General features: G+C 38.8%; 2 protein-coding genes across 2 annotated transcripts; both read right to left on the minus strand.

The window, feature by feature from the left end:
* Positions 1-4,582: 4,582 nt before the first annotated feature.
* LOC147853491 (hexose carrier protein HEX6-like) lies at positions 4,583-9,821 on the minus strand. Its single transcript, XM_087332389.1, has 5 exons — positions 9,325-9,821; positions 8,836-9,158; positions 7,140-7,565; positions 5,337-5,537; positions 4,583-5,042 (listed from the first exon to the last, which is right to left on the minus strand). The coding sequence occupies exons 1-5, from the start codon at positions 9,422-9,424 to the stop codon at positions 4,638-4,640; spliced, it is 1,455 nt and encodes a 484-aa protein (XP_087188515.1). The 5' UTR covers positions 9,425-9,821; the 3' UTR covers positions 4,583-4,637.
* Positions 9,822-18,568: 8,747 nt separating this feature from the next.
* On the minus strand, positions 18,569-23,589 carry LOC147853492 (hexose carrier protein HEX6-like). The gene is made up of 5 exons (XM_087332533.1): positions 23,053-23,589; positions 22,625-22,947; positions 21,715-22,140; positions 19,352-19,552; positions 18,569-19,066 (listed from the first exon to the last, which is right to left on the minus strand). The coding sequence occupies exons 1-5, from the start codon at positions 23,150-23,152 to the stop codon at positions 18,662-18,664; spliced, it is 1,455 nt and encodes a 484-aa protein (XP_087188659.1). The 5' UTR covers positions 23,153-23,589; the 3' UTR covers positions 18,569-18,661.
* Between the last annotated feature and the right edge of the window lie 3,229 nt (positions 23,590-26,818).

Consider the following 26,818-nt stretch of genomic DNA (forward strand, 5'->3'; position numbering starts at 1 on the left):
CCCATGAGACAATTGGTGTACAATAAAATAGGGTGTCTACCCAATCATAAAAAACAAATAAAAATTTAAATAAAACTTAAGCTAAAGGAGTTCTAGTATTTGTACAAAAAGTGTTATGGTGTAACATATTCGATAAAGGAAATGACTTTGTGCTAGGCCTAGTTTCATTTCCATCCAAGCCTCTCGAAAAGAAGTGGGAGGGCACATACATGAACTGTTTGTTATGCTTCTCGTTTGAAAGATAGTCTATTGCAATGTTCTTATTACAGGATATGTTTCCAATTCAAAACCAGGTTGAATCTTGCATTGGAGCATTAGAAAAGGGCAGAGAAATGTAGGTAAAGATTGAGGAGATGGGTAGGCTGAAGAGAAACCAGGTTGTTAACAATGCATTGCTTGATCTATATGATACATATGGAGTCTTACAGAAAGTACATGAACTGTTGGATATGCTTCCATTTCGAAAGGTAGTCTCGTGCAATGTTTTCATTATAGTTCAATGTTTAAGCCAATGATTGCAGGTGATAGAAAGAACATTCCTGTAGGTGTTCACCGTTCTTAGTGCTTTTATACTATGACTCTTTGTAGTTTTTATTGGTCTACCACGGCTACAACCTTTATAAGGTTGTTGGTGTAATCATTTTGTCATGGATGTACAAGTTTCTACTAATGAAGAAGATGTTTTTAAAAATAAAAATAAAAGTGGGAGGTCAAAGGGTTTCGGTGTGGGTGTGACCCGTGGTCCCAATGTAGAAGGTACCCCAATCATAGCTTCCAGGCGGTGTAGCTCACGTTCCCTTACTTTCTTAATGACTTCTACACCACATCGAGTTGTTTGAAACCTGGCATTCGAGGGCGTTTGGTTCTTCTTTGGTTTTCTGCTTCATCAAGGAAGAGGCCGAGTGGTGCAGGTGTGTCCACATTTGTCGTCTCCCCTATCCCTAAAAAACTTCATTTGTTACATGTTGGTGAATATTAGAAACGTTATTGTCAACATTTTGTGGTATATTCTCTCTATGGTGTTTTAGCTCTAAGATATATCTACCTAATTTCTTTATATCTAAAGTATGTAATAGTTTGGGGAGGGTGGGAGAGGGACCGAGTATGTCCCAAAATTTTGCCCTTATCTCGACGTAAGTTGGACACTTGCATGTAAAGTGGTACTCATCCTCTATCTCTATGTGACATAATCTACATATCCTTTCCTCTCTAGGGACTCCATTAGAGAGAGAGAGAGAGAGAAAGAAAGAAGAAAGAAAGATATATTAACGTCTTCTAAGGCCAAATTTGGCCCATGAGACAAATAGGTTACAACAAAAATGAGTGTTTATCCAATCATCAAAACTAAAATAAAAGAAAATAGCTTAAGCTAAGAAAGTTCTAGTAGTGTACAAAACTTTGCACTAAGCCTAATCTCATTTCCACCCAAGTCTCTCAAAAAGAAGTGGGAGGTCAAAAGTTTTTGGTGTGGGTGTGACCCATGGTCCCGATGCATAGAGTGCCCTAGCCATGGCTTCTAGGCGGTGTAGTTCACATTCCCTTATTTTCTTTATTGCTTCTACATCTCGTTCAGTTGCTTTGAAACCCGACATCCGAGGGCGTTTGGTTCTTCTTTGATTTTCTGCTTCATCAAGGAAAAGTCTGAGTGGTGCAGGTGTGTCGACATTCATTGTCTCCCCCTGTTCCTTAAAAACTTCATTTGTTATATGTTGGTAAACATTAGCAACATTATTATCAACGTTTTGTAATTTATTCTCTCTGTGTTGTTTCAATTCTAAGATGTATCTACCTAATTTCTTTATATCTAGTGTATCTAATAGTTTAGGGAGGGTGGGAGAGGAACCAAGTATGTCTTGGTATTTTGCCCTTATCTCGGCATAGGTGGGGCATTTGCATGTAAAATGGTACTCATCCTCTATCTCTATGTGGCATAACCTACATATCCTTTCCTCCCTAGGGACTCCATTAGTACGTCCATTCTCAATCTCAAGTTGGTGAGATGATATTCTAAGTTGATCAATGGCAACCCTTAGTGCATGTGGTAAGAATACATCTAGATATTTTGGGCGCGTGATAAAACCTAACTCAGAGAAGTGCATAAAGTGTTCCTTATAGTACGACATTTTAGATGGGAGTGGCTCTAGTGGGGTGATCCATTTATACCGAGTATAAATTTGCCATATTTCTTGGTGTATTACTTTATTACGGTCCTCACAAGAGATTAAAGTGTTATCAGTCGTGTGGTCGTACTTAAGGGGGGGGAGGTTAGTAATGTCTAGACCGTTGGCAAGAAGCCAACTCACCATCATGCCATACCATGAGCTAGTTTAGCCGGACTCATACAGTGCTCGAGAAGCCTTAAAGGCTTGGTGGGATATTCTATCAAGTGGTTGGTTATGTAACCTGTGTATAAAGACTACCAGTTGAAAAAGTGCTTCTACTAACATAGGGGGTAGAGTGAACTCAGCCCTAATAATGTCATGTGGGACCGACGATTTGCTTCGAAGTTGGCGTGATAACATCATCACCAATGGTCTCTCTAATTGCGCCCACATGAAAGATGGTAGTCTTGGGGCCCAAACCGCTGATGCATACATGAGAGAGGGAGTCACTAATGAGTCAAAGAGCCACCCTTTAGTTCGTGGCTCTTGGAAGTATGCTTGGTGGCATTGTCTCTCGAGGAGTGAGAGGGATGCATATCCTCTTGTAAGTCTATCCTTCGCTGGTTGTGTCATCGAAAATTTACCTGAGCGGGCACTGAAAGTGACTTCGAGATAGACATATGATCCAACCACCTCAACTAGGCTATGGGAGATAGTTAGGTGACACTTAGCTCTAACTTGGGCCGACGTGTGGAAGATAAGGACTTTCGTTTTCCCTAGATTCACTACCAATCCTCGTTGTGTGCAAAAGTCATCTAAGGCATTGAGGTGCCTTTGTAGGTCGTGTTCGGATTCAGAGAGCAAAACTATGTCGTCTGCATAGAGCAAGATACGCACCTGCGTATCCCCAAGGACTACTCCATTGCCTCCCTTACGAGCAATAAAATCTGTGATCTCATCAATGTAGATCCCAAAAAGAGTTGGAGATAAGGGGCAACCTTGTTTTACACCAATAGTGCTAGTGAAACTATCGGATATGCCGCCTGGGCATCAAACACACCCAGACACTTGTTCATATAGTGCGTAGATGGCCCACACCATGTCATCTGGTATCCTCAAGTTCTTAAGCCTATCAAACAACCGCTCTCTAGGGACCGTGTCAAAGGCTTTGCGGAAGTCCACAAAACAACAATATAGTTTCTTCTTGCGAGCCTTAGTCTGGTCAATCAAGCATCTAAGTGTGAAGATATGGTCAATAGTGGAGAAGGCTCGTCTAAAGCCAGCTTGTTCAGGTGCACGAAGATTTAAGGTCTCCATATACTCGCTAAGCTCTGCCTCCATTACTGCACCATATAATTTAGCAAGGGTATGACCTATCATAATGGTCCTATAAGTATTTGGGTCCATGGGGGGCCCCCCCTTTATGTATGAGGGCCACTGTGTTCATGGTCCATTCTGGTGGAAAACCCTCTGCGAGGGCACGATTGAAGATTAGAGTTAGCAAGGGAGCTAGGCACTCTCTCGCGTATATGATGTGTTCTGCTAGCAATCCTGTGTGGTCCATGGACTTCCTATGTTGTAATTTCTTTATGACCTTCGTGACCCTAGAGATCGTGAAGAGTGTCTCCACAGTAGGTCGCGGTGTAGAAGGCATTGGAATGGGTGGTTGGTTTGGGATGTGGTAAAGTCTCTCTCTATAAGTGTGCCAAGTTTCGGGATCTTCGATGGGTGTTTGTGGTCTTGGTTCCCGTAATCTCTTCCATGCAGAGAGAGAGAGAGAGAGAGAGAGAGTGTGTGTGTGTGTGTGTGTGTGTGTGTGTGTGTGTGTGATCTTAATGTTCGATGTTCCCACTAGTCCTTTTTCATCAACTAAGTCTTGAGAGAGTATGTTTAAGTTTTAGTTGTTAGGTTGTAACTCGTGTTTAAGTATTGTGTCTCCCTAACTTCGAAATTCATACAAGATCGACACACAAGAAACGTTGTTACAAGCATGACCGTAATCAAAGTTCTCTAACCTTATGGTTTGTTGAGGCTAATTCATAAGAAATGAAGGGTAAGTGTTGAATCATTCTCAATCATATGGTGGGGGATAATTATAGAGCGTTTCATCACTTGATTACATATAAGGAAGCAATGAAGTGTAAATGGTAATGGGAACATTTTAAAGATTGGTATTTTTATAATGTATTTATAAGTTGCATGAGATGTCAATAATAATCCCATTTCCATAATACAAAGAGGTTGTCAAATTGGTTCCACATTGCTACAAGTTTAAGCATACATGTGATCATTGATGACAATAAATCAAGGCCTATATATTGGTATTTGATTATGTCAACTAGAACAAGCTTCTTTCGCATGCATTTTACAATTCTATATTGAATAAAAAGGTTTTCCAACAAGCAAGTCGTAAATTGTAATACTACACATGTCAATATATGGTTCGTTTATGAAACACATAATGCATTTGGTATATTAAGTGACTGTACAAATAATTTATTGTTTCATTACAAAGGAGATATACTAATAGTATTCTTAATAATATTTTTTCCAAATAGGATGTTGCTTCCATAAGTCTGCTATATCTTCTAAAGGTACAAGCTTGGTTTCGGGAAACAAGAAATAAGTAAATATTGTCATAACAAACACCCAACCAGCAAAGAAAAAGAAGATTGATGCTTTGAGGTGGCAAAGCATAGCTAGAAATGTTTGTGCTGTTGCAAAGACGAAGAGCATTAATACACCAATATTAATACTTTGACCTAGAGGTCTTATTTCCAATGGAAATATCTCACTAGGCACAATCCAAGCCAAAGGACCCCAAGAAAGTGAGAAACACACACAATATAAACATATAAGGATTACGCCAAGTATGCCAAATCCTTTTGATACTGTATTGTGGTCTCCTAGCTTCCATTGGAATAAAAGGCCTACAAGAACCTACAAGATAAATAAATATATTAGTTTATAGTCGATAACATGTGAATTGGATACTTATCCAAGTTAGCATGATTAATTATTATGTAAACAATACAATTCACCTACTAGAAAATTAATAAGCGGACCTTTTTTAATGCATTTATGGTATATGAACATCCTTAATGTGAAATATAAATATGAAGTATTCTAGAAACATCAACATGGTTTGATGAATCCCTATGAACCACCATACATTAAACATTAATTGGATAAATGTTGGAACCATGAGTTTTCTTTATAGTTATCTACACTCACCAAGAAAAGGAACATTGTGATTCCACCATAACAAAACAATATTCGTCTACCAAACTTGTCCAAGACAAAGGCTGCAAGGATAGTGCATCCAATGCTAATGACACCAAGAATTACTGCAGAGTAGAGAGATGCATTGTGTCCAAATCCAAGTGTTTGAAACAAAACCGGAGAATAAAATGTGATGAGGTTAATTCCAGTGACCTACATCAACAACACAAGAAAATGCACGTGCCATTTAATATACTATCAAAATCATAGCTTTAAATTAATGTAGCAATATCATCAAACATAATAATGCTAGAAAAGTTGGGGTAATATATGAAGCATGAGGTTAGTAGTTTCATAACGTTCAGGAGATCAATAACTTACTCACAAAGAAAGCATTGATATATAACATGTTAATGCATCAATTGACTCATTGAATATTTCAAACTCACTACTTAAAAGATTTAAGTGAAATTACTTATTGCTTATAAACTTGACTCATTAAGTCCTTTTAGCATAATATCAAGTTAACCTCACAAGTGTTATAGTTCGGCATCGGAATAGCAATATGAACGTTGCAACATTACAAAACATTTGATAAGAGAGAATTAAGTTTAAGTTCTTTGTTTGTACGCACATGTTTATTTAATGACATGATTTCCATATGTGCTTGTAATAGATTGAACGTAGCATCTCACTATTAGTTGATTGTGGCATGTGCACATAAGTTTATGTATAATTTGTTGTAGTTTTATTGAGAAAAAAAGAATCTCCAAAACCTTGAAGTCAAGACCCTCTACATATTGAAGATTTAGTGTTCTAAGATTAAGGTATTTGGTCAACAAAAATCATGATTAATGGATGTCTTGGTAAATATATAGTCTTCAGCTGAACAGTAAGTGATAGCTAAACGATCCACCTTTCAGTCCAATGTGTCCAGAGTATTTGAGATATTTTTTAGCTCTCCAGTTAAGTTAGACAACTAGAAAGTCAAATTTTCTATGTCACATTAATGGCTTTAAAAAAGTTCCTTTCAAGTCGTAATAAAGTTTGTATCCTATAAGTTATAACTATGTCATTCATGAGTATTTAACATCATCTCAAGCTTAAAACTTTGAATATAATCTAAACAAATAAGTACCTATGAACAACAAGAGTGAATCTCTAGTGAGCATCGTTACAGGTGGATTCAAAGATAGGGTTAGGCAAACTTGCACATTAGTTGTTTGAAGGGAGGACGAAGCGGCACGAGAATACTTCTCCGACTTGTGGCATCGTAGCCATCAGAATTAATCGCGGTCTCAACAACCCACTTGACTCGCACCTTCACCAGAAAATCAACCGACTCCCCAAATTTGTTCTGTTTAAGCTTAATGGTTTATCTTCTAATCGTTCAATGTTTCACTTCTCATTGTTGTCGTTGTATCTAACCAATATATACATTTGTAACCCTATTTTATAAAATGTTTTTCTTTGCTTAATCTATCATTTTTGGGCTAAAAAGAGACTCATTTTTTGTCTTAATATTGTGAAAATCCTTCATAATTTCATTTTCCTTGTGCTAATAATGTATTTTGATCCCAACCTCACGTGTTAATCATTGTTCAACTGGTCACTCCTTTCGAGTCTTAAGAGCCTTTGAGACTTATGAGCCTTTGAAATGGTAACTAGTTCCTAGACTTGACTTAAAATTTTGATGTGATTTATCTTCATTGTCCATTTTTCTAATAGCTTCTTGTGGCAAAATGTTAAATTGCTTCATCAATAACATGTTCACTTTGTGAATATCTTTAGGATGAATTGAAACTATCATCATACCTGCTGGAAAAATGGAATGCAAAAGGCCATAATTAATTGAGGACGATATTTTCGTTGAAGGATATCTCTCCAAGGTCGTTGTGCAGTCTTTGATGTCTCCACTGCTTTAATAATATCATTGAGTTCATCTTGCACATCATGGGTTCCTCTTATCTTTTGTAGTACACAAAGAGCTTCATCTAGATGTTGCCTTTGTATGAGGCTACTTGGGGAATCAGGCATCCAGACGGAACCAATGGTTATGATCGATGCCGGAACAAACGCCAAACCAAGTGACAACCTCCAACCATAAGGCACGATGTTTCCAGTTCCGTAATTTACTAGAAAAGCCGCGGTTCCCCCCATTGTTATTGTTATTTGAAACATTGTTGTCAATTTACCTCGAAGTTTTGGTGTTGCCATTTCTGACAAGTATAATGGTACAGCCTATCACCAAAAGAGATCACAAGATAAATTCTTTTTGAAAATCTATTTCTTGAATGGAAATATTGATTACATGATATCAAATATCAAAGTGGACTTCATCAATAAAAACAATAATTTGTATAGTCATAGTGCAAGGGATGATAATACGTATATAAATCCATATACAAACATACATAGTTTTCCATTGTTGCAAAATATTAGGTCTCTAAGTAGACATATTCTCATTGTCTAATTCTCCAATGAAATTCACATCATGGTTATCTTTATATAACATATCTCTTTGGAGTGTCAATCTTGTATACTGTATATCTCCATGATTTTTGCTCTTAGATTGTTCATTCTTAACGGCATGCCTAATTCATAACAAATGACTATTTGTTTCGTAATAGTAGAATCTTTAGGATATAAAGATGTCCATTTTCCACAATCATGACCTATGATTGGTTTATGCATCATAAATTTAGGATTATGTTTTATCGATTGTGTTTGGGATTAAGAAAAATGTTGGTTTATGTTGGGATATCAATTACGAATCCTTAATGCTTGTCGGCTATTATCTCGTCATTGGTCTTGAAACATTGGGATAAACAATGTTTCTTGCTATACTAACACTGCATAGTTTAAGCATGATTTGGGATTTAGGTGAGCATATAAGTCTAATATTACAAAATGATAAAAGAATATATATAGGGTTAGAGAGACAAGAGTGGGGAAAGATAAGAGGGATTAGGGGACTAGAGAGTGAGGATATTTGTCTTGTATCCTTCTAATTCTAATATATATCCATGTATACTTTGAAAGAACAATTATGCCTTTGCATCAAGAGTTTTGGAAAATGTGATGCATGAAATATTACGATATGTTATCACCCTTAAAAGAAGACACAATAGGTCTACCTCTGTTGGTAAGGTCTTATTCTATAAAAGGATCATGTGATCTAACGCAATATTCCTAACATTCCTTACCATTACAAGTTACAATCATGATACGGAAAAATTAAACCCTATGTATGCTTGTGACCATGTGGCTGAACATTAGTGTGTTGGATAATGAGATTTCAAAACATGCCTCGAAAGTTGACACCCAAGTGTGACCTTGATACACGAGGTTGTAGATTTTTGGACAAAAGTAGACTCCCAAAGGCAAGCTCGATGGCCAAGGCGATAGAGTCTACACCAAGCCATTGGACATGAAACCAAGAGCTCTTGAACCCCGAGTGTGTACTAGAAAACATTTTGGGGGGAAAGAGGGAGAGAGAGTGTGGACTAACTTGGCAAGTGAAACCGAGGCCGATGCCAAGGGCGATGCGACCGGCAATGAGCATGGACAAGTTTTGGGCGGCGGCATCGATGACGGAGCCGAGCAAGAAGAAGACGGCGCCGATGAGAATGGAGGCCTTGCGGCCATGTGTCCGGGTGATGCGGGACGCGGCCAAGAGCGTGGTGAGCAGTGCGGCCATGTAGAGCGAAGACGTGAAGAGTGTCAGAACCTCGCTGTCGAAGAGACAGTAATTGTCCGTTTTCACATTGTGCCGCTTCTCGTACACGTCCGGGAAGAACTTCAGCAAGAAATCGTCCATGGACGTCACCCCCCCTTGTAACCAAACAATCAATCATATGTATTTATATACATATACATACATACATATACATACATGTGTGTGTGTGTGTAGATTTAGGGTTTTGGATTCATGAGGGGAGAGTAGATTCTGAAAAAAAAGAGAAAAGGCAATGGATGTTCTTCTTGATCATTTATTTACCTGAGATTCCTAGATCATAGCCAAAGAGGAGCCCACCACAAGATGCAGTCATGCAGATGAACATCAAGAAAGGGGTAACACCGCTGCCATTAGGACCCATTATGTATATTAAATGCCTAATTCCTATCCCTAATCTCCTTAAAAATAAAATTTAGAAACCTAATCCAACCCTACCTCATAGAGCACTAACATAACTTTTTTAATTGATCTCCAGTATCTAATCGGGATTCAAAGAACCCTAATCCCCATAATCCCAAGTTGTAGGTAGAGAAACCCTAATCATTTATTTTCTAGCATTGGCATTCATATGCTGCACTCCAATCCCAGCTACTAACCCAATAACTCCAATAACCTGACCCCAACAATCCAACCCTAACCCTAAGCCTAACCCTAAGCCTGGCAATGCAGAAGTCAAGTGCTCCTGCTGAAATTGGGTATCTTCAAAGGGTCTGAAGTCATGTGGTTCCATTGAACTTGGGTATTTCAGTTGTCTTATCTGTAGGTGTCTGTTTTTGTTGTGTAGCTCAATGTGTGACTGGTGTAGAGTAAAAGCTTTTGGCCCACACCTCCTTTCACACTTTCCTTCTTGTTACCACCTCCTCCTATCCACATTTGACAATTACCCGAGATCTTGCCCGCCCATATCTAGTCATCATTCCGTGACTCGTTTCTTGAGTCATACACCCATTATCTTATGCTGTCTCACTTGGAACACTACAACTCTTGATCCATTCACGGCGAAATGTTGGACCACTACCTCTTGCTCAAATGCCACGACTCTCATGACAAATAATGGTATCTTGTCAATACACATGACACCTCCCTTGTCAACATGTCGTAACTCGATCGATAACAAAAAATAATATCTTTTTCCAAATAACATGATTCGATGACAAATGATAGTACGTATTAAATGATGTATACATAAAGTGACATATATTAGTTAGTTACCCCTCGATTACTTCTAGGGATAGATATATATTTGACTAACATGATTCCATAGAACATTGAATATGATTGCTGGGATAGGGTTGCAAACTTGGGTTCGATGATAAGATATAAACCACCAAGCCAATAAAATATAGAGTTTTGCCAAATCTTTTGGAGATTTTGAGGTCATTACTAGTTCAGTACACTAATGTTGCATGTAGTTTAGGACGAGTATTATCCGTTGTAACAATTGTGCGTGAAGTGGGGGTTTGAAAATTTGAATCCACAACTTTAGGTTCCTAGCTTGAATGTCTCCTAAAAAAGTCCTAGTGTGGCCATGACTTTTATGAAATGAAGCAAAGAGATAGAGAAACATGTTAGGGTTATGACAATCCAAATCCACTTAATAAGACAAATCATGTCAATTTTCTATGGCCATCCATTACAAAGGCAAAGAACACACACACAATTTTCTTTGTTGGAGCAAGTAGAAATCCTTTCCTGAGTGGTATGTTCATCTTGTTTATTGGTTGGGTAGCTCAATGTGTGCGTGTGTGTATGTGCATGTTTGCACAATAACCTCGTTGTTACGAGATGTCTACCACTTAGATGGTGCTCCTTATCAAATATTTCGAAAGACAACAAGGGGAGTCTATTATTTGAGTTGTTTGATACACTATATTTGAATAAAGAAATAAAATAGTTCGTTGTTTGTCTTGTATACGTGTAAAGTGCTTCTACAAAAATTAGTAGTTATTTATCACAATGTGTTTTTTACTTGCCCATAGTAATCAAACAATTGACATCCGTAGACACAATATTACCAATGTAGCGACTTCATTTGGTACCTTTATCTCTCTCTCTATCTCTCTCTCTCTCTCTCTCTCTTGGTAAAAGCACACAATTATATTAATTGTATGTAAAATCCACTTAGTTACAACACTTCTTAGTCTCCTCTACCTATCATATACCTATGTAGGGAGAGGGACGTTCTGTAATGCTACTAAAAAACCTGAATATGCATTTGAGTAAATGATCCCCACATGCTCTAACATCCAAAAATTCCACATGAGAATACCTTTAAGCTTCTTTATATAGGCTTTCACCCCATGTCTATTATCAAACATGAAAGCATTACGCATATTCCAATTGTATTATAGACCCCAATAACGTAAAAATTGGAACAATATCTCCATCTCATCATTTGATCCATTTTGAACATAATGAGAAAAAACCCATTGTTGAGGTCTCAAACAACAATAGGTTAAAACTTGCCAAATGTTCAATAAGTACTTCCAAATGGTACACGCTATAGGAGGACATTTAATGAACCTATGTGTACTATCCTCCAATGGAACGGTGCAAAAAAACAAGTGCCAAACCCTAGTCCTCGTCTCTTTAAGGCCGAACCTAATGGGAGCTCACCAATCATGACTCTCCATATGAATACCTTTGCACGAAATGGTAGATGGGAATGCCAACCATGTTGTAATATTTTCCACCACCTTGCAACTGACTTATTTACATTCCACACCTTCGTTGCTTTAGGAGATAGCCAAGATATTGATGCCATCACATGATGACACAATATATTTGTAGTGACCTGTAATAAGCGTGTACCATCTTGTAACCGCCATCTCTCTCTCTCTCTCTCTCTATGATGTGAAGCAATCGTGGCCATTTGATGTTACTTCCTCCCATCATTTACTACATGCACAAACCTCACACAATTTGACATTAGACACCAAGCCTAGATTTGTAGGCACATGCATATGTTGTATGCTTAATGGTAAGAATGACCTCATGAAAATTCTTGAGACATGCAGCCACACCCTCTCCACTAGAAAAGGAGATTGCCCTTTAATGTTATTATTGGTTCCATTGGTCATGTTACTAAGTTCTAACCTTCCAAGGATGTTAAAATATCAATATAGACGTCTTTCTCCTCCAATAGAAAACAAAATTTTAATATGTAATCTCTTATTTGGATACATATGCCATTTTTACCCCTCTCTCTCTCTCCATATAAATGGTAATGGTAACATTTTACGGAATGTTATTTTTATATTGTATTTATAAATTGCATGAGATGTCAAAAATAATCCAATTTCCATAATACAAGGCAGGTTGTCAAATTGGTTCCACATTGTTACATCAACATGTTTAAGCATACATGTGATAAATGATGAAAATAAATCAAGGCCCATACATTGGTATTTGATTATGTCAACTAGTAATACTACGCATGTCAATATATGCTTCGTTTATGAAACGCATAATGCATTTGGTAGCTTAGGTAACAGTCGGCAACGCGAAACCACGGCTAAACGGTTAAAACGGTTTGGTTTGGTTTAGGTTCACGCTTTTTTTTAACGGTTCATTTTCAACGGTTAGAAACCGTGATTTAATGGTTTTTTAATTTATAATTTTTTAAAAATTGTTTTAAAATCTACTGAGTGAGCAAGCTCAACATGGGCCGGATTGATTGAATAAGTGGGGTGCCATATCGGTGAGCTGGATTCGGAGAACCAAAACGGAAGGCCAGATCCGAAGAGCCAGACCCACGTGTGAACCGATAGGCTGTTAGAGACCTACACTCGTAGACTACTAGGTAGTTAGTGTCAGTAGCTCAGTACGAGCATTGAAGTACTTGTCAATACTTCAGTCGGTCCTTTATGGACTTGTATAAAAATGTGTTTCGTAGAACATTGGATGTACAGAGTTTTAGAGTAGTTTTTTGAAATTAAGTCTTTCACTGTTCTGCTCTCTCTGTCTCTCCTGCATACACTGTGTATGATTCAAGCTTCCATTAAACATTGTCTATGTTTTTCTGTTGCTATCCAGCAAGCCAATTTGTCTAAGCTTCCACATATTAACTTTTACATGGTATCAGAGTGCGGGGGTTGAGAACCTCAACTGCCGACAAGCGATTCGTAAAAGACAAACCCAAATCCAACATTCGGTAAGAATAGACAGAAGAAGGTATGAACAGAGGGATGGCAAGCTCACTTGCTACTGAGAAGCTCGATAGAAATAACTATGCATCTTGGTCGTACAAGATGCACCAATATCTACTCGGACATGGATATTGGAGCTATGTCAAGGGAGCAAATGAAGTAGCGTTGGAACCGACATACAAGGACTTCCCGGCATGGGAACAAGGAGCGAGTAGAGTGTTGTACTACCTCGCGCCCTGTGTGCACGACCAAATGCTCGACTACATCAGAAACACAAAGTCGCCGAAGGAGGCATGGGAAAATCTTCGAAAGATTTTCACCACAAGTACCACGACACAGAAGTTGCAGCTCTGGCAAGAGCTAAACGATATTCGACAAAGGGACATGTCAGTCACCGACTATTCCACCAAGATCAAGGAGAGGCTCCATCAACGTGACAGTGGACAAAGACGAGATGGTGCAGATCTGCCTTGGTGGTCTAGCGCGTGAGGTATGGGCCTATCCGGATAGCAAGTTGCATCCGGGAGAAGCCATTGCCCTTCTTCGACTTGCAATCAATGCTAATGGTCGACGAAAACCACGCAAGTGGGTCGAGGACCACTCAATCAGACAACCAGATGTTGTACACAGAGGCGGATCAACCCCGTGGGCGTGGAGAACGAGGTGGATCGACATGCAATAGCGGCAACCAACAAAAGTAAAACCAAAGGCACAAAAATAGTGCCAACAGAAATTCCGGACCCTCCACGAGTAGGGGGAGTCAAGATGACGTCGAAAACTGGGAATCAAAGGCCAACACAGAATGTTGGTATTGTGGCAAGAAAGGTCATCGAGGAAGCGAGTGTTGGAGGAAGCGTGCTGACACGGATAAATCCTGATCCTGCAAGGCCGGACAAGGGGGTCAGTATAACTCGCACTGCGTAGACGGATCCGGAGGATCCGGAACCGGGAAGACTGAAAAAGAGCCCACCTTTGTGGAAGTGCAAGGCGAACTCGATGAAGAAGACCACTTCCAGATCGGAGGAAGTGTGGTACTTTGACTCTGGAATGTCTAACCATATGACGAACCATGAAGAGTGGTTCTCGTATCTAGAAAAGCCGGAGCAACCGGGAGTTGTTGAAACCGAAGATGACACTCCGCACCCGATTAAGCATGTCGGAGAAGTCCCCCCCCTGCCACGTCGGACAGAGAGGGAAGCTCATGAACGTGTTGCACGTTCCGACAATTACGAAGAACCTTGTGTCAATCAGACATATCGTTGACCAAGGGATGCAGTTGCGATTTACGCATCTAGGGTGCTTCATCAAGGAAGAAGGCTAAATAATCACACAACGGCCCCGGGACGAGAGGATGTTTATCCTCAACGCCAATGACGTTGGTGCCGCTCTATTCGCGAAAGGACAGAAGGTCAAGTTGGATATCAACTTGTGGCATAAGCGGATAGGCCGCGTCAATTATCAAAGGCTTTAGGAAAATGCAATCGAAACGAATAGTTCTTGAATTGCCGAAATTCAGTGGTTGGAAGGCCCAAATTTGTGAAGCCTGCCAGCTTGGGAAGCAACATCGGCTTTCGCTCTCCACCGAAAGAAACCGAAGCCGCAACAAGCTTGATTTAATATATTCGGATGTATGGGGACCGACACAAAACGTTAGTCTTGGCGAGAGTCGATATTTCGTCTCCTTCATCGACGACTACAGTCGGCACACGTGGATCTATCTCATTGAGAATAAAAGCGAAGTCTTTGACTGTTTCCGGAACCTGCAAAGTCTTGTCGAACAGGAAATGGAAAGGAAGATAAAGTGTCTACGGTTGAATGGCGGAAAAGAATACTTTTACGGCCAATTCAACAATTATCTACAACAAAAGGGAATTCGAAGAGAATTTAGGTGTAGATACACACCAAAACAAAACGGTGTGGCCGAGAGAAAGAACCGGTCGATTGTGGAGGCAACAAGGGTGATGCTTGAGGAGAAAAGCATGCCCAAGTTCTACAAGGCAGAGGGGGTCTGGACGGTTGTCTACATAGAGAACCGGATCGAGGATAAGGTATCAACACATGAGCTATAGTATGAGCGGAAGCCGAATTTAAGGCACCTTAGGGAATTCGGTAGCATAGCCTATGTGCATGTGCCAGATGAGAGGTGGAGAAAGTTGGACCCGAAGTTAGAGCAGTGCATACTAGTTGGCTACTCTCATGGGCAGAAGGGGTATAAGTTCTATAACCCCTAGACTAAGCAAGTACAAGTTGAGATGTTGAATTTGACGAGTCGGCATCTTGGCACTCTCTACCAACTCCAACCCCCGACTCCGACCCAATTCTGGAAGATGAGGCTAGTGCATGTGCCAGATGAGAGGCGGAGAAATTTGGACCCAAAATCTGAGAAGTATATACTAGTCGGCTTCTCTCATGAGTAGAAGGGGTATAAGTGCTATGGCCCCCGGACTAAGCAAGTACAAGTAAGCCAAGATGTCGAATTTCACGAGTCGGCATCCTGGTACTCTCTACCGACTCCAACCCTATTCCGGAAGATGAGGCTAGTGAGCCCGAAAAGATCCAGGCAGAACAAGAAGAAGGATTTTGTACTCTAGACTAGAGTCTGAATTCATTCAGTTAAGCGGTCCGAACGAGAGATTGAGTTGGAATGACCAATCCAATGAAGAGTCAGCAAGAAGCGGAGACTTGGTCGTGCTCTCCCCATGCAAAGAACCGAGGAGACGGTTCACTCACAAGGAGAAGGGTAAGAAGAACATGCCGGAGTACGACACCGACAGAGATGAGTAAGATCGGAGCGAATCCTTCTCCTACTTCTCACTTTTCATTATTTTAGCATCCTCCTCCTACCCCTCTTCTCATTTTTTGTTTCTTTCTATTTTTCTACTCTATCCTAATACCCTCCCCATCGCCTTTCGTTTTTGTTTTAACTGTACCCCTCACTTTTATACTCCTACCCCTCCCCTTACTTTTCCAATTTTGTCTTTCTACCCCTCCCCAAACTTTAAATTTTATCATTCTACCCCTCCCCTTATTTTTTGACCACCCCTCTCCTCCCCTTTCATAATTTCAGAATCTAACTTCTTACCCTTCCCCCTACTCTTTATAATTCTCCCCTTGCCCGTCCCCGTACTTTTACATATTTTCCTCATACCCCTCCCCCTACTTTTTATAATTCTCCCTTGCCCCTCACCCTACTTTTACATATTTTACTCGTACTCCCCCCCTTACTTTTATATAATTTCCTCCTATCCCTCCCCTCAATTCCCTCCCTTTAAGTTTTATCTCATGCCCCTCCTCACTTTCTTCCTATTTTATATTTATCCCACCCTAACTTTTATGTCTTCCCCTTAGCCCTCATCTCAAAATCATTTTTCTTCTAAATCTCACTTTAGCCTCCGTTCTTTAACTTTAATTTCATTCTACCCCTCTAAATTTTACTTCCTACTATTGCCCCATTTTCTAAATTTCAATCTACCCCTCCCTCCCCCTTCCCTTTTTCTAGATTTTTACACATACCCCTCCCCCTTCTTATTTCTAGATTTTCACTCATACCCCTCGCCCTTCTTTTTTCTAGATTTTCTCTCATACCCCTCCCCCTTCTTTTTTCTAGATTTTCTCTAATACCGCTCCCCTTTCTTTTTTTTAGATTTTCACTTATACCCTCCCTCCTATTTTTCTATGATCACCCTACCCCCCCCCCCCCCCCAACCTCTTTCCATATTATTACTTTACCCCTCCCTCTTTCAATATTTTATTCTACCCCTCGCCCCATATTTCTAATTTTTTATTCCTACCCCTGCCCCCTTTTATTCTTCTAAATATCACTCACTCTACCCTTTCTTGCTTTAATTTAATTTCCACTCTACCCCTCCCCCCTTACTTCTAAATTCATGCTTTCTACCCGTCCCCTCTCATACCCCCATCCTTTTTTCAAAGATCTCTATAAAAGAATTTCCTACCCACCACTATACATCACCCTCCCTAACTCCCACATCACACATTTTCAACTAAGCCCATAAAATATTTTACCCCCCACCAAATCCATCACTCCCCCTAAACTCCCACGTCATAAAATTTGACACCTCTCTCTCTCTCTCTCTCTCTCTCTCTCTCTCTCTCTCTCTCTCTCTCTCTCTCTCTCATCCCTATATAAACCCCTCAAATTCTACATGGTCATGTGCACTAATTAGCTCTTTAGGAGCGAAATTAGTTTGCCACATCAACCATTTCTTTGTATTATCTTTTAAGTTCTTAATATGAATTAGTTTTTAGTGTATCCCTCCCTCCCTCCCTCTCTCTCAGTATGTCTCTAATTTTGTAGGAATTTTTAGGTCTAATAATTAATAGTAATAATATGTGTAATCTCTCTCTCATAATGTTAGTGTTCTAGTATTTATATTTTCTTCTAATCCTCATTAGTATCTTTCTCCCATTTTATGCTTAATCTTCTCCCTCTCCATGCTATACACCGATGGCACACCATTCCACACTCTTTGTTTACGACTTAACGGTCAACCAACCCTAAACCCTAAACCCTCTGGAAAGAACGAAGACGGACCTTCGGAGACGAAGTCCGAGTCAATCAAACAAGCCCTCAAATCGGCTAATGAGAAGTTACACCGATCAACCCGCTGGAATAACCGCGTAAAGAGGTATGCGTATAATGAGTACTTGGCGCATCATTATGCGTAAATGACCAAGGTGGCGGAAAGTGAGTGAGCTGGAGAGCTACGTAGAAGCAGCAAAAGACACAAACTGGCATGCCACGATGGAAGAGGAAATGCAGGCACTCGATGCCCATCGATTCCTATGTAGTTATGGTCCTAATAATTAGTGTTAGTAGCTCAGTACGAGCATTGAAGTACTTGTTAGTACTTCGGTCAGTCCTTTATGAACTTGTATAAAAAGGTGTTTTTTAGAACATTGGATGTACAGAGTTTTAGAGTAAGTTTTTGAAATTAAGTCTTTCATTGTTATGCTCTCTCTATCTCTCACGGGTACACTGTGTGTGATTCAAGCTTCCATTAAACCTTGTCTCTGTTTTTATGTTGCTACTCGGCAAACCGGTTTGTCGAAGCTTCCGCATATTAACTTTTACAAAATTTAATATTTTTTATTTTTATTTTTTAAAAGTTTTTATAAAATAATCTTTTCATTTTTAAGCATAATTGTCACATCTTAAGAACATCTTTAAAATTTTGAAAAATTTCAAATTAAAATTTTGAATTTTAACTTAAGTTGAAAAGTGAAACTGAACCACGAAACCGTAGGGTTTATGGTTTAACGGTTTGGATTTTTTTAACGGTTTCGGTTCAAGTTTCAAAATTTTAAAACGGGTTTTGACACTCTCAAACCGAACCGAACTGTTGCCGATTGTTATTATTAGGCATTTAGTGACAATACAAATAATTTATTGTTTTATTACAAAGGAGATACATATATGAATACTTTTCTTAATAATATTTTTTCCATATAGGATGTTGCTTCCATAAGTCTGCTATATCTTCTAAAGGCACAAGCTTGGTTTCCGGAAACAATAAATAAGTAAATATTGTCATAACAAACACCCAACTAGCAAAGAAAAAGAAGATTGATGCTTTGAGGTGGCAAAGCATAGCTAGAGATGTTTGTGCCAACGCAAAGGTGAAGAGCATTGATACACCAATATTAATGCTTTGACCTAGAGGTCTTATTTCCAATGGAAATATCTCACTAGGCACAATCACAGCCAACGGACCCCAAGAAAGTGAGAAACACACAACATATAAACATATAAGGATTACACCGAGTATGCCAAACCCTTCTGATATTGTATTGTGGTCTCTTAGCTTCCATTGGAATAAAAGGCCTACGAGAACCTGTAAGATAAATAAAATATATATTAGTTAACGTTGATAACATGTGAATAAGATTTTCGCATGATTAATTACTATGTAAACAATATAATTCACCTACTAGAAAATTAATAAGTGGTCCCCTTTTAATGCATTTATGGTATAAGAACATTCTTAATGTGAAATATAAATATTAGGTATTCTAGAAACATCAATCTCATTTGATGAATCCTATGAACCACCATACATTAAACATTAATTGGATAAATCTTGGACCCATGAGTTTTCTTTATAGTTATCTACGCTCACCAGGGAAAGGAACATTGTGATTCCACCATAACGAAACAATATTCGTCTACCAAACTTGTCCAAGACAAAGGCTGCAAGGATAGTGCATCCAATGCTAATGACACCAAGAATTACTGCAGAGTAGAGAGATGCATTGTGTCCAAATCCAAGTGTTTGAAACAAAACCGGAGAATAAAAGGTAATGAAGCTAATTCCAGTGACCTGCATCAACAACATAGGAAAATGCATGTGATGTTTAATATACTATCAAAATGATACCTTTAACTTAATGTAGCAATATCATCAAACATAATCATGCTACAAAAGTTGGGGTAACATACAAAACTCTTGCATAACGATAGTAGTTTCATAACATTGAGGAGAGCAATAACTTACTCACAAAGAATGCACGGATATACAACATGTTAATACACCAATTGACTCATTAAATATTTCAAACTTACTACTTGCAAGGATTAAATAGTTATTGCCTATAAACTCGGAGTCATTGATTTCTTTTACCCTAATATTTCAGATTTCAAGTTAACCTCATAAATGTTATAGTTGGGCATTGGAATATCGATATGAATGTTGGCAAAATTATAAAACATTTGATAAGAGAGAATTAAGTTTAAGTTCTTTGTTTGTACGCACATGTTTATTTAATGATATGATTTGCATACGTGCTTGTAATAGATTGAACATAGCACCTCACAATTAGTTGATTGTATCATGTGCGCATAAGTTTATGTATACTTTATTGTAGTTTTATTGAGAGAAAATGAATATCCAAAACCTTGAAGTGAAGACCCTATACATATTGAAGATTTAGTGTTCTATGATTAAGGTATTTGGTCAACAGAAATTCATGATTAATGGATGTCTTGATAAATATGTAGTCTTCAATTTAACACTAAGTGATATATATGCTAAAAGATTCACCTTTCACTCCAATGTGTGATGTGTCCAGAGTATTTGGGATATTTATTAGCTGGCATGTAAGGTTAGAAATCTAAAAAGTCAATTTGTATGTCACATTAATGGCTTTGAAAGGTCCTTTCAAGTCATAATAAAGTTTGTATCCTATAAGTTATAACTATGTTATTCATGAGTATTTAACATCATCTCAAGTGTTAAAATTTGAACATATACAAGAGTAACAAAATCTAAATAAATGAGTATCTATGACCATTGAATTTAGCCATGACCAAAATTTCCATTTTAAATTTGAATTGGAGATTGAAGGGTATGCAAGCATTTTACATGCACAAAAAAGCAAGACAATGACACATGAGAATCAATGCATGTCACTAAAGGTGAAGGAACAAGGACTAATAGTGTGTTACCTAGTGGACTGCACATCGAGTGACAAGGGCATGCAAATGACTACATGACTCATGAGGTAGTAGGTATCCTCGTCATTATGAGATGAGAAGCATTTAAATATCCTAAGTAGAGAATGTAGTAAGATGGAATTCAATTTGGATCTCATGCATGGACTGTAGTCTGTGACTACTAGTAGTTAATGGATGTTCTTGTCAACACTCTCAAAATATGGAGAACTTGATTGTGGACTAGACAAATTCTTTAGTTTTTGAAGGGTAAAAACTTCCATTTAAAAGAGCATTGCTTGAATTGCTTTTCTAGCAAATATTAAGAGTTGTTTTGATGGGGTAAAATAAGTCTTACCACAATCAATTTGTACCAAGTTATTAATGACTAACCATTTATCCACAATAAATCTAAAAGGTGAAATGTGTGCCTTGTTTCCATGTGAGAATAACATCCACTCAATCTTGTATGTCCTAAATGCTAAGCTGCTCTTTGTTGTTGAAATTTGAAAATGAAGCCAAGATTTAAAGAAACTCTGGTGTACATTAAGAAATATTGCAAAAAACATTCAAACTTGAATTTAATTGCAACAACGATTTGTGTTTCTATAGAAATAGCTAAAGAGAGTGTTACAACAAGCTAAGCCAACCAACCCCATGTAATTGATGCATATGAACAAAAACGTTGAATGTCAATAACTATACCATTGAGTGGTCTCACAATAAAATTGGTGAAGGTGGACTATATTAGCTATTTAAAGGATCAAACGATGACCAATTAAAGTAAAGTTACGGAAAATGAACTCACTTTTTTGTTTGTAGATGGAACAAATGAATTCACAAGGTTTTATTGGAATGTTTGTATGTTTTATATGACTATATTCATTAAGTTGAAGTGGCAACTAGTTCCTAGACTTGACTTAACATTTTGATGCGATTTATCGTCATTGTCCATGTTTCTAATAGCTTCTTGTAGCAAAATCTTAAATTGCTTCACTAATAACATGTTCACTTTGTGAATATGTTTAGGATGAATTGAAACAATCATCATACCTGTAGGAAAAATGGAATGCAAAAGGCCATAATTAATTGAGGACGATATTTTCGTTGAAGGATATCCCTCCAAGGTCGTTGTGCAGTCTTTGATGTCTCCACTGCTTTAAGAATATCATTGAGTTCATCTTCCACATCTTGGGTTCCTCGTATCTTTTGTAATACACGGAGAGCTTCATCTAGATGTTGCCTTTGTATGAGGCTACTTGGGGAATCAGGCATCCAGGCGGAACCAATGGTTATGATCAATGCCGGAACAAAAGCCAAACCAAGTGACAAACGCCAACCATAAGGCACGATGTTTCCAGTTCCGTAATTTACTAGAAAAGCCGCGCCTGCCCCCATTGTTAATGCTATTTGAAACATTGTTGTCAATTTACCTCGAAGTTTTGGTGTTGCCATTTCTGACAAGTATAATGGTACAGCCTATCATCAAGAGAGATCACAAGATACTTAATTTCTCTTTGAAAATCTATTTCTTGAATGGAAATATTGATTACATGATACCAAATATCAAAGTAGGCTTTATCGATGAAAACAATAATTTGTATAGTCATAGTGCAAGAGATGATAATAAGTATATAAAGGTATGTATGCTCATGACCATGTGGCGGAACATTCGTGGACTCGATAATGATATTTCCAAACCGTGTGGGGGGGTTAATAAGAAACATGCCCTTTGACAATCCCTGAGTGTGACCTTGATACAAGGTTGTAGATTTTTGGACAAAACTAGAGCCCAAAGGCAACTTCGACATCCAAGACGATACGTTCTACACCAAGCCATGAGACTTGACACCATGGAAACCATATATAGTAAATGTGTGTAGGTAGCAAAAGCTCCCCGATCTTGAGTGTGCACTAGAAAACATATGGGTGAGCACGAGGGGGAGAGTGTCTGGGGACCGACCTGACAAGTGAAACCGAGGCCGATGCCGAGGATGATACGACCAGAAACAAGCATGGTCAGATTCTCGGAAGCGGCATTGAGGATGGAGCCGAGCAAGAAGAAGATGGCGCCGATGAGAATGGAGGCCTTGCGGCCGCGTGTCCGGGTAAGGTGGGACGCGGCCAAGAGCACGGTGAGCAGTGCGGCTATGTAGAGCGAAGACGTGAAGAGTGTCAGTACCTGGCTATCGAAGAGACAGTAATTGTCCGTTTTCACATTGTGCCGCTTCTCGTACACGTCGGGGAAGAACTTCAGCAAGAAATCGTCCATGGACGTTACCCCTCCTTGTAAACCAAACAATCTATCAGTCAATCAATTCACCATTTCATCACGTTATTGATTTGGTTCTATATATTTATATGTAGATTTAGGGTTTTGGATTCATTTACCTGAGATTCCTAGATCATAGCCATAGAGGAACCCACCACAAGATGCAGTCATGCAGATGAACATCAAGAAAGGGGTAACACCACTGCCATTTTGACCCATTATGTATATTAAATGCCTAATTCCTAACCCTAATCTCCCTAAAAATAAAATTTGGAACCTAATTCAACCCTACCTCTAGACCACTTATACCACTCTAGTATCCAATCGCGCGACTCAAAGAACCCTAATCCCCAGTTGTAACTCTAGAAACCCTAAACTCAAGCTGCAAACTCTAGAAACCCCAATCCCCGGCGGAGTTGTAGCTCGAGAAACCATAATCCCACGTTGTAGCTCGAGAAACCCGAATCATTCATTTTCTAGCATTTGCATTCATATGCTTGCTGTACTTCAATCCCATCTACTAACCCAATAACCCGATAACCTAACCCAACAATCTAACCCTAGCCCTAGTCCTAACCCTGGCAATGCAGAAGTCTCAAGTGCTCCTGCTGAAATTGGGTATCTTCAAAGGGTCTGAAGTCATGTGGTTCCATTGCAATGGGATATTTCAGTTGTCTTTATTTGTAGACGTCTGTTTTTTGTTGGTTAGCTCAACTTGTGACTGTTGGGTAGTTTAATGTGTGACGGTTGAAGCGTAACCTTTTGGTCCACACACCTTTCGGTTTCGACACATTCCTTCTTTTTACCACATCCTATCCACATTCGACTTTTGTCGAGATCTCTTGTAATGCTCACCCATATCTAGTCATCAATCCATAACTCGTTTCTTGAGACTTCGTATGAAGTCATAAACCCATATGTTCAACTACTTGTGGAATTCAACATGTCCCACTGGCCATGTAGTCGTATTGTTGACCATACTGTATTGTGGTACAATTGTAGCATTTTTCACCATGTCCCACTATTGGTGCAATTCAAAATATCCCACTACCCGTGTTGTGGTGACTTTACTCAATTGTGGTGCCGTTGTAATGTTTTTCAACATGTCTCACAACCCCATGCAATTGTGACCATATTTAGTTGTGGCCCCATTGTAGTATTTTTCACACACTTTACTAATATAATTGTGTTTTGAGAGAGAGAGAGAGGTTTGGGGTTGTCAGGAAGGATAGTATATCGGGGTATGATTTGTCGTCACCATGGATATCCAATTGGGGTGGAAGTTTCTCATGTGAAACTTATTGAGTGGGTATCCAAAAGTTTGGGGGTCTCAATTTTGGCCTTTTCATGTACGACTTAAGGTGGTCCAATTGATTATGGGCTTTGTGGTATCTTATTGTCTTCCTTTGCTCCCATGGTCAAAGAAAGCTCTTGAAATGTTGTCACGCTCGATGAGAATGTTGTTATGGAAAAGAAAAGGGAAAAGTGCCTTGTCGTGGTTGGCATGGGATCATGTTTGTACTCCGAAGCATCTTGGTGGGGCATCAATCTTGAATCTATATGAGCATATGGTGGCTCGTTGATTTACTTTCATTCGATTTATGTTTGAAGGTGTACAACTTTGGACAGAAATGGTGGCATACTTTATAGAGAAGAACGGAATCAAGCTTGGAAACATGAAGGTTGAAGCGAATTGGTGGAATGTAATTAATTCTGATAGGGATGTCAAATATGTAGGGTCTATGATAGTTGATCATTTGTTGACATCTTGGCAAAGTATGTTAGATTTTGTGGAATGGAATCCCCCACAAGAAAGGGGATGTGCCAATTCATTACAAATGGAGGTTTTGGCGACATCAAGGTTGTTGAGGTGGGAAGGTAAACAAATTCTTAACCTTCGATTTAATCAAATGGCTAGATTGGGTTTGGTAATAGTTAAGGATGCTATGTTGGTTTCATGAAGAAGATTAATGGCTTTTCGAACAATAAGATCAACATTTCGTATTCCGAAAGCTTATAACTTTATTTGGGATAAGTTGCAACAAATACTATCTTCGCATGAGGCAATTCTTGATTTAGATGGGCGATCTCAAGAGCTTGATTGGAGGTTTGTTGGAAATAAGAGATTGACTATTATCTCAACGAATATTGTTTATCACAAGTTGATTGACAAACATAAGTGGTTGGAAGAAAGGGTTATAAAGATATGGGGTTTTCATAAGGCTACCATTACTTGGTGGCTTCATGTGATCAAGGTAGGTGGTGTTCTCGATTGATGCTACAAGCCAAGGTATTTATTTGGAGAGTTATGGTTGGAGCTTTACCATTAGGGGATGCATTAAAAAAAAGAAACATTACTAAAGGATTGTGTTTCTTTTGTTCGGTGGAATTGGAACATAGTAGGCATCGATTTACTTCATGCCCGATGGCAAGGATGGTTTGGAGGTGTATCAGTTTAGTGTGGTTGTCTCTAACCGGAGTAAGTCTATCTTCCTTCAGTTGGGTTTTTGCACATATGGAGAACAATGAACCGATGCCTCATTTTCAAATTATTTTTGAGTTCTTGAGGTATTAGGGGCTATGGTTCAATTGGAATATGCGGAATGCCTTCATTTTTTATTCACAAGTTGGGGTGAGAAAATATGTTCTAAAGCTAAAAGGACTTCTTTTGTGGCAATTGACAGTGCTAGAGAAGTCATGAAATCTCACCCAAGAAGAGAGAGAACTCTGCAAGGTCACATATCATCATATTTGCCATTTGAATTGGTGTGTAGGGTGGCATTGAGTTTGGTGTCGTAGTATTCTTTAGATCCCTAGATAGAAGGGTTCTATAATTTGTAGTAAGTTAGTCATGGTGGTGTTTTTTCTTTCGTAATGAAAGCCATTATTTACAGAGAGAGAGAGAGAGAGAGAGAGAGAGAGAGAGAGAGAGAGAGAGAGAGAGAGAGAGAGAGAGAACACCTTCACTTGGAAAAGGGCTTAAGTTAGGACCAAACAAAGGATCTACCTCTATCATCACTGATTTTATGCAATAAGTTATCCGATTGCTTTTATATGTTGATGATGTGGTTCCCTTTTCATATGATGTTGATTGTATGTGGTGTTGACTTAGAACATTAGAAGGCTTTTGCCAAAGTAGGGAACTAAATGTGAATGTGGTAGATAAAACCAAAATTATGGGAGTGCGAAACATCCAACCTCATCGATACGCAACAATTACATATAAGGCATAACATGTACAATTTATGCAAAGATTCAAGTATATTGGCATTCTTGTACCCACCATAGTGCTTTTGGTCTAGGCCTCAAGTTGGTTGGAAAAGTTATGATATGTCGGGGAATCAATGCAACCAAAGTGATACATATTTATTTATTTATTTATAAAATATCCTCCGTTAGTATTGAAATTAAAGTGGCCAGAGGCAATGTACAAAAATAGTCCAATAGTCCAATAGTCCAATCTTTCTAGGTAAAGATAATTAAATTTTGCACAACCTAAAGTTGCATTCTCTCATAAAGCTAGAGAACATCATCACCATTTCCATGCTCACCATATCGTGATATTAACAAATGCTTGCATGCTTCCACAAACTTTCAACATGGAAACAAATGTTATAACATTAGGTTGGGCACCCTCCAAGTGCATCATTTCAAAACATTCCAAAATGCTTCCATTGGTATTTCTATCTACAACTTGCATACTTCCACAAACTTTCAACCTGGAAACAAATGCTATAGGAATAGGGCGGGCACCCTCTAGGTGCATCATTTCAAAACATTCCAAAATGCTGGTGCAAGGAGATGCCTTTTTTCAAGGTCAGTCAAACACGTTCCATTAGGGAAAACGCTTATTTGGCTATTTGTTGTGAAAATTGAAGAATTTTT

This window comes from Azolla caroliniana, unplaced genomic scaffold (genome assembly GCF_043228905.1).
Source record: "Azolla caroliniana isolate FFs.n. ecotype wild unplaced genomic scaffold, voAzoCaro1.0.p SCAF_16, whole genome shotgun sequence".
Taxonomy (NCBI): domain Eukaryota; kingdom Viridiplantae; phylum Streptophyta; class Polypodiopsida; order Salviniales; family Salviniaceae; genus Azolla; species Azolla caroliniana.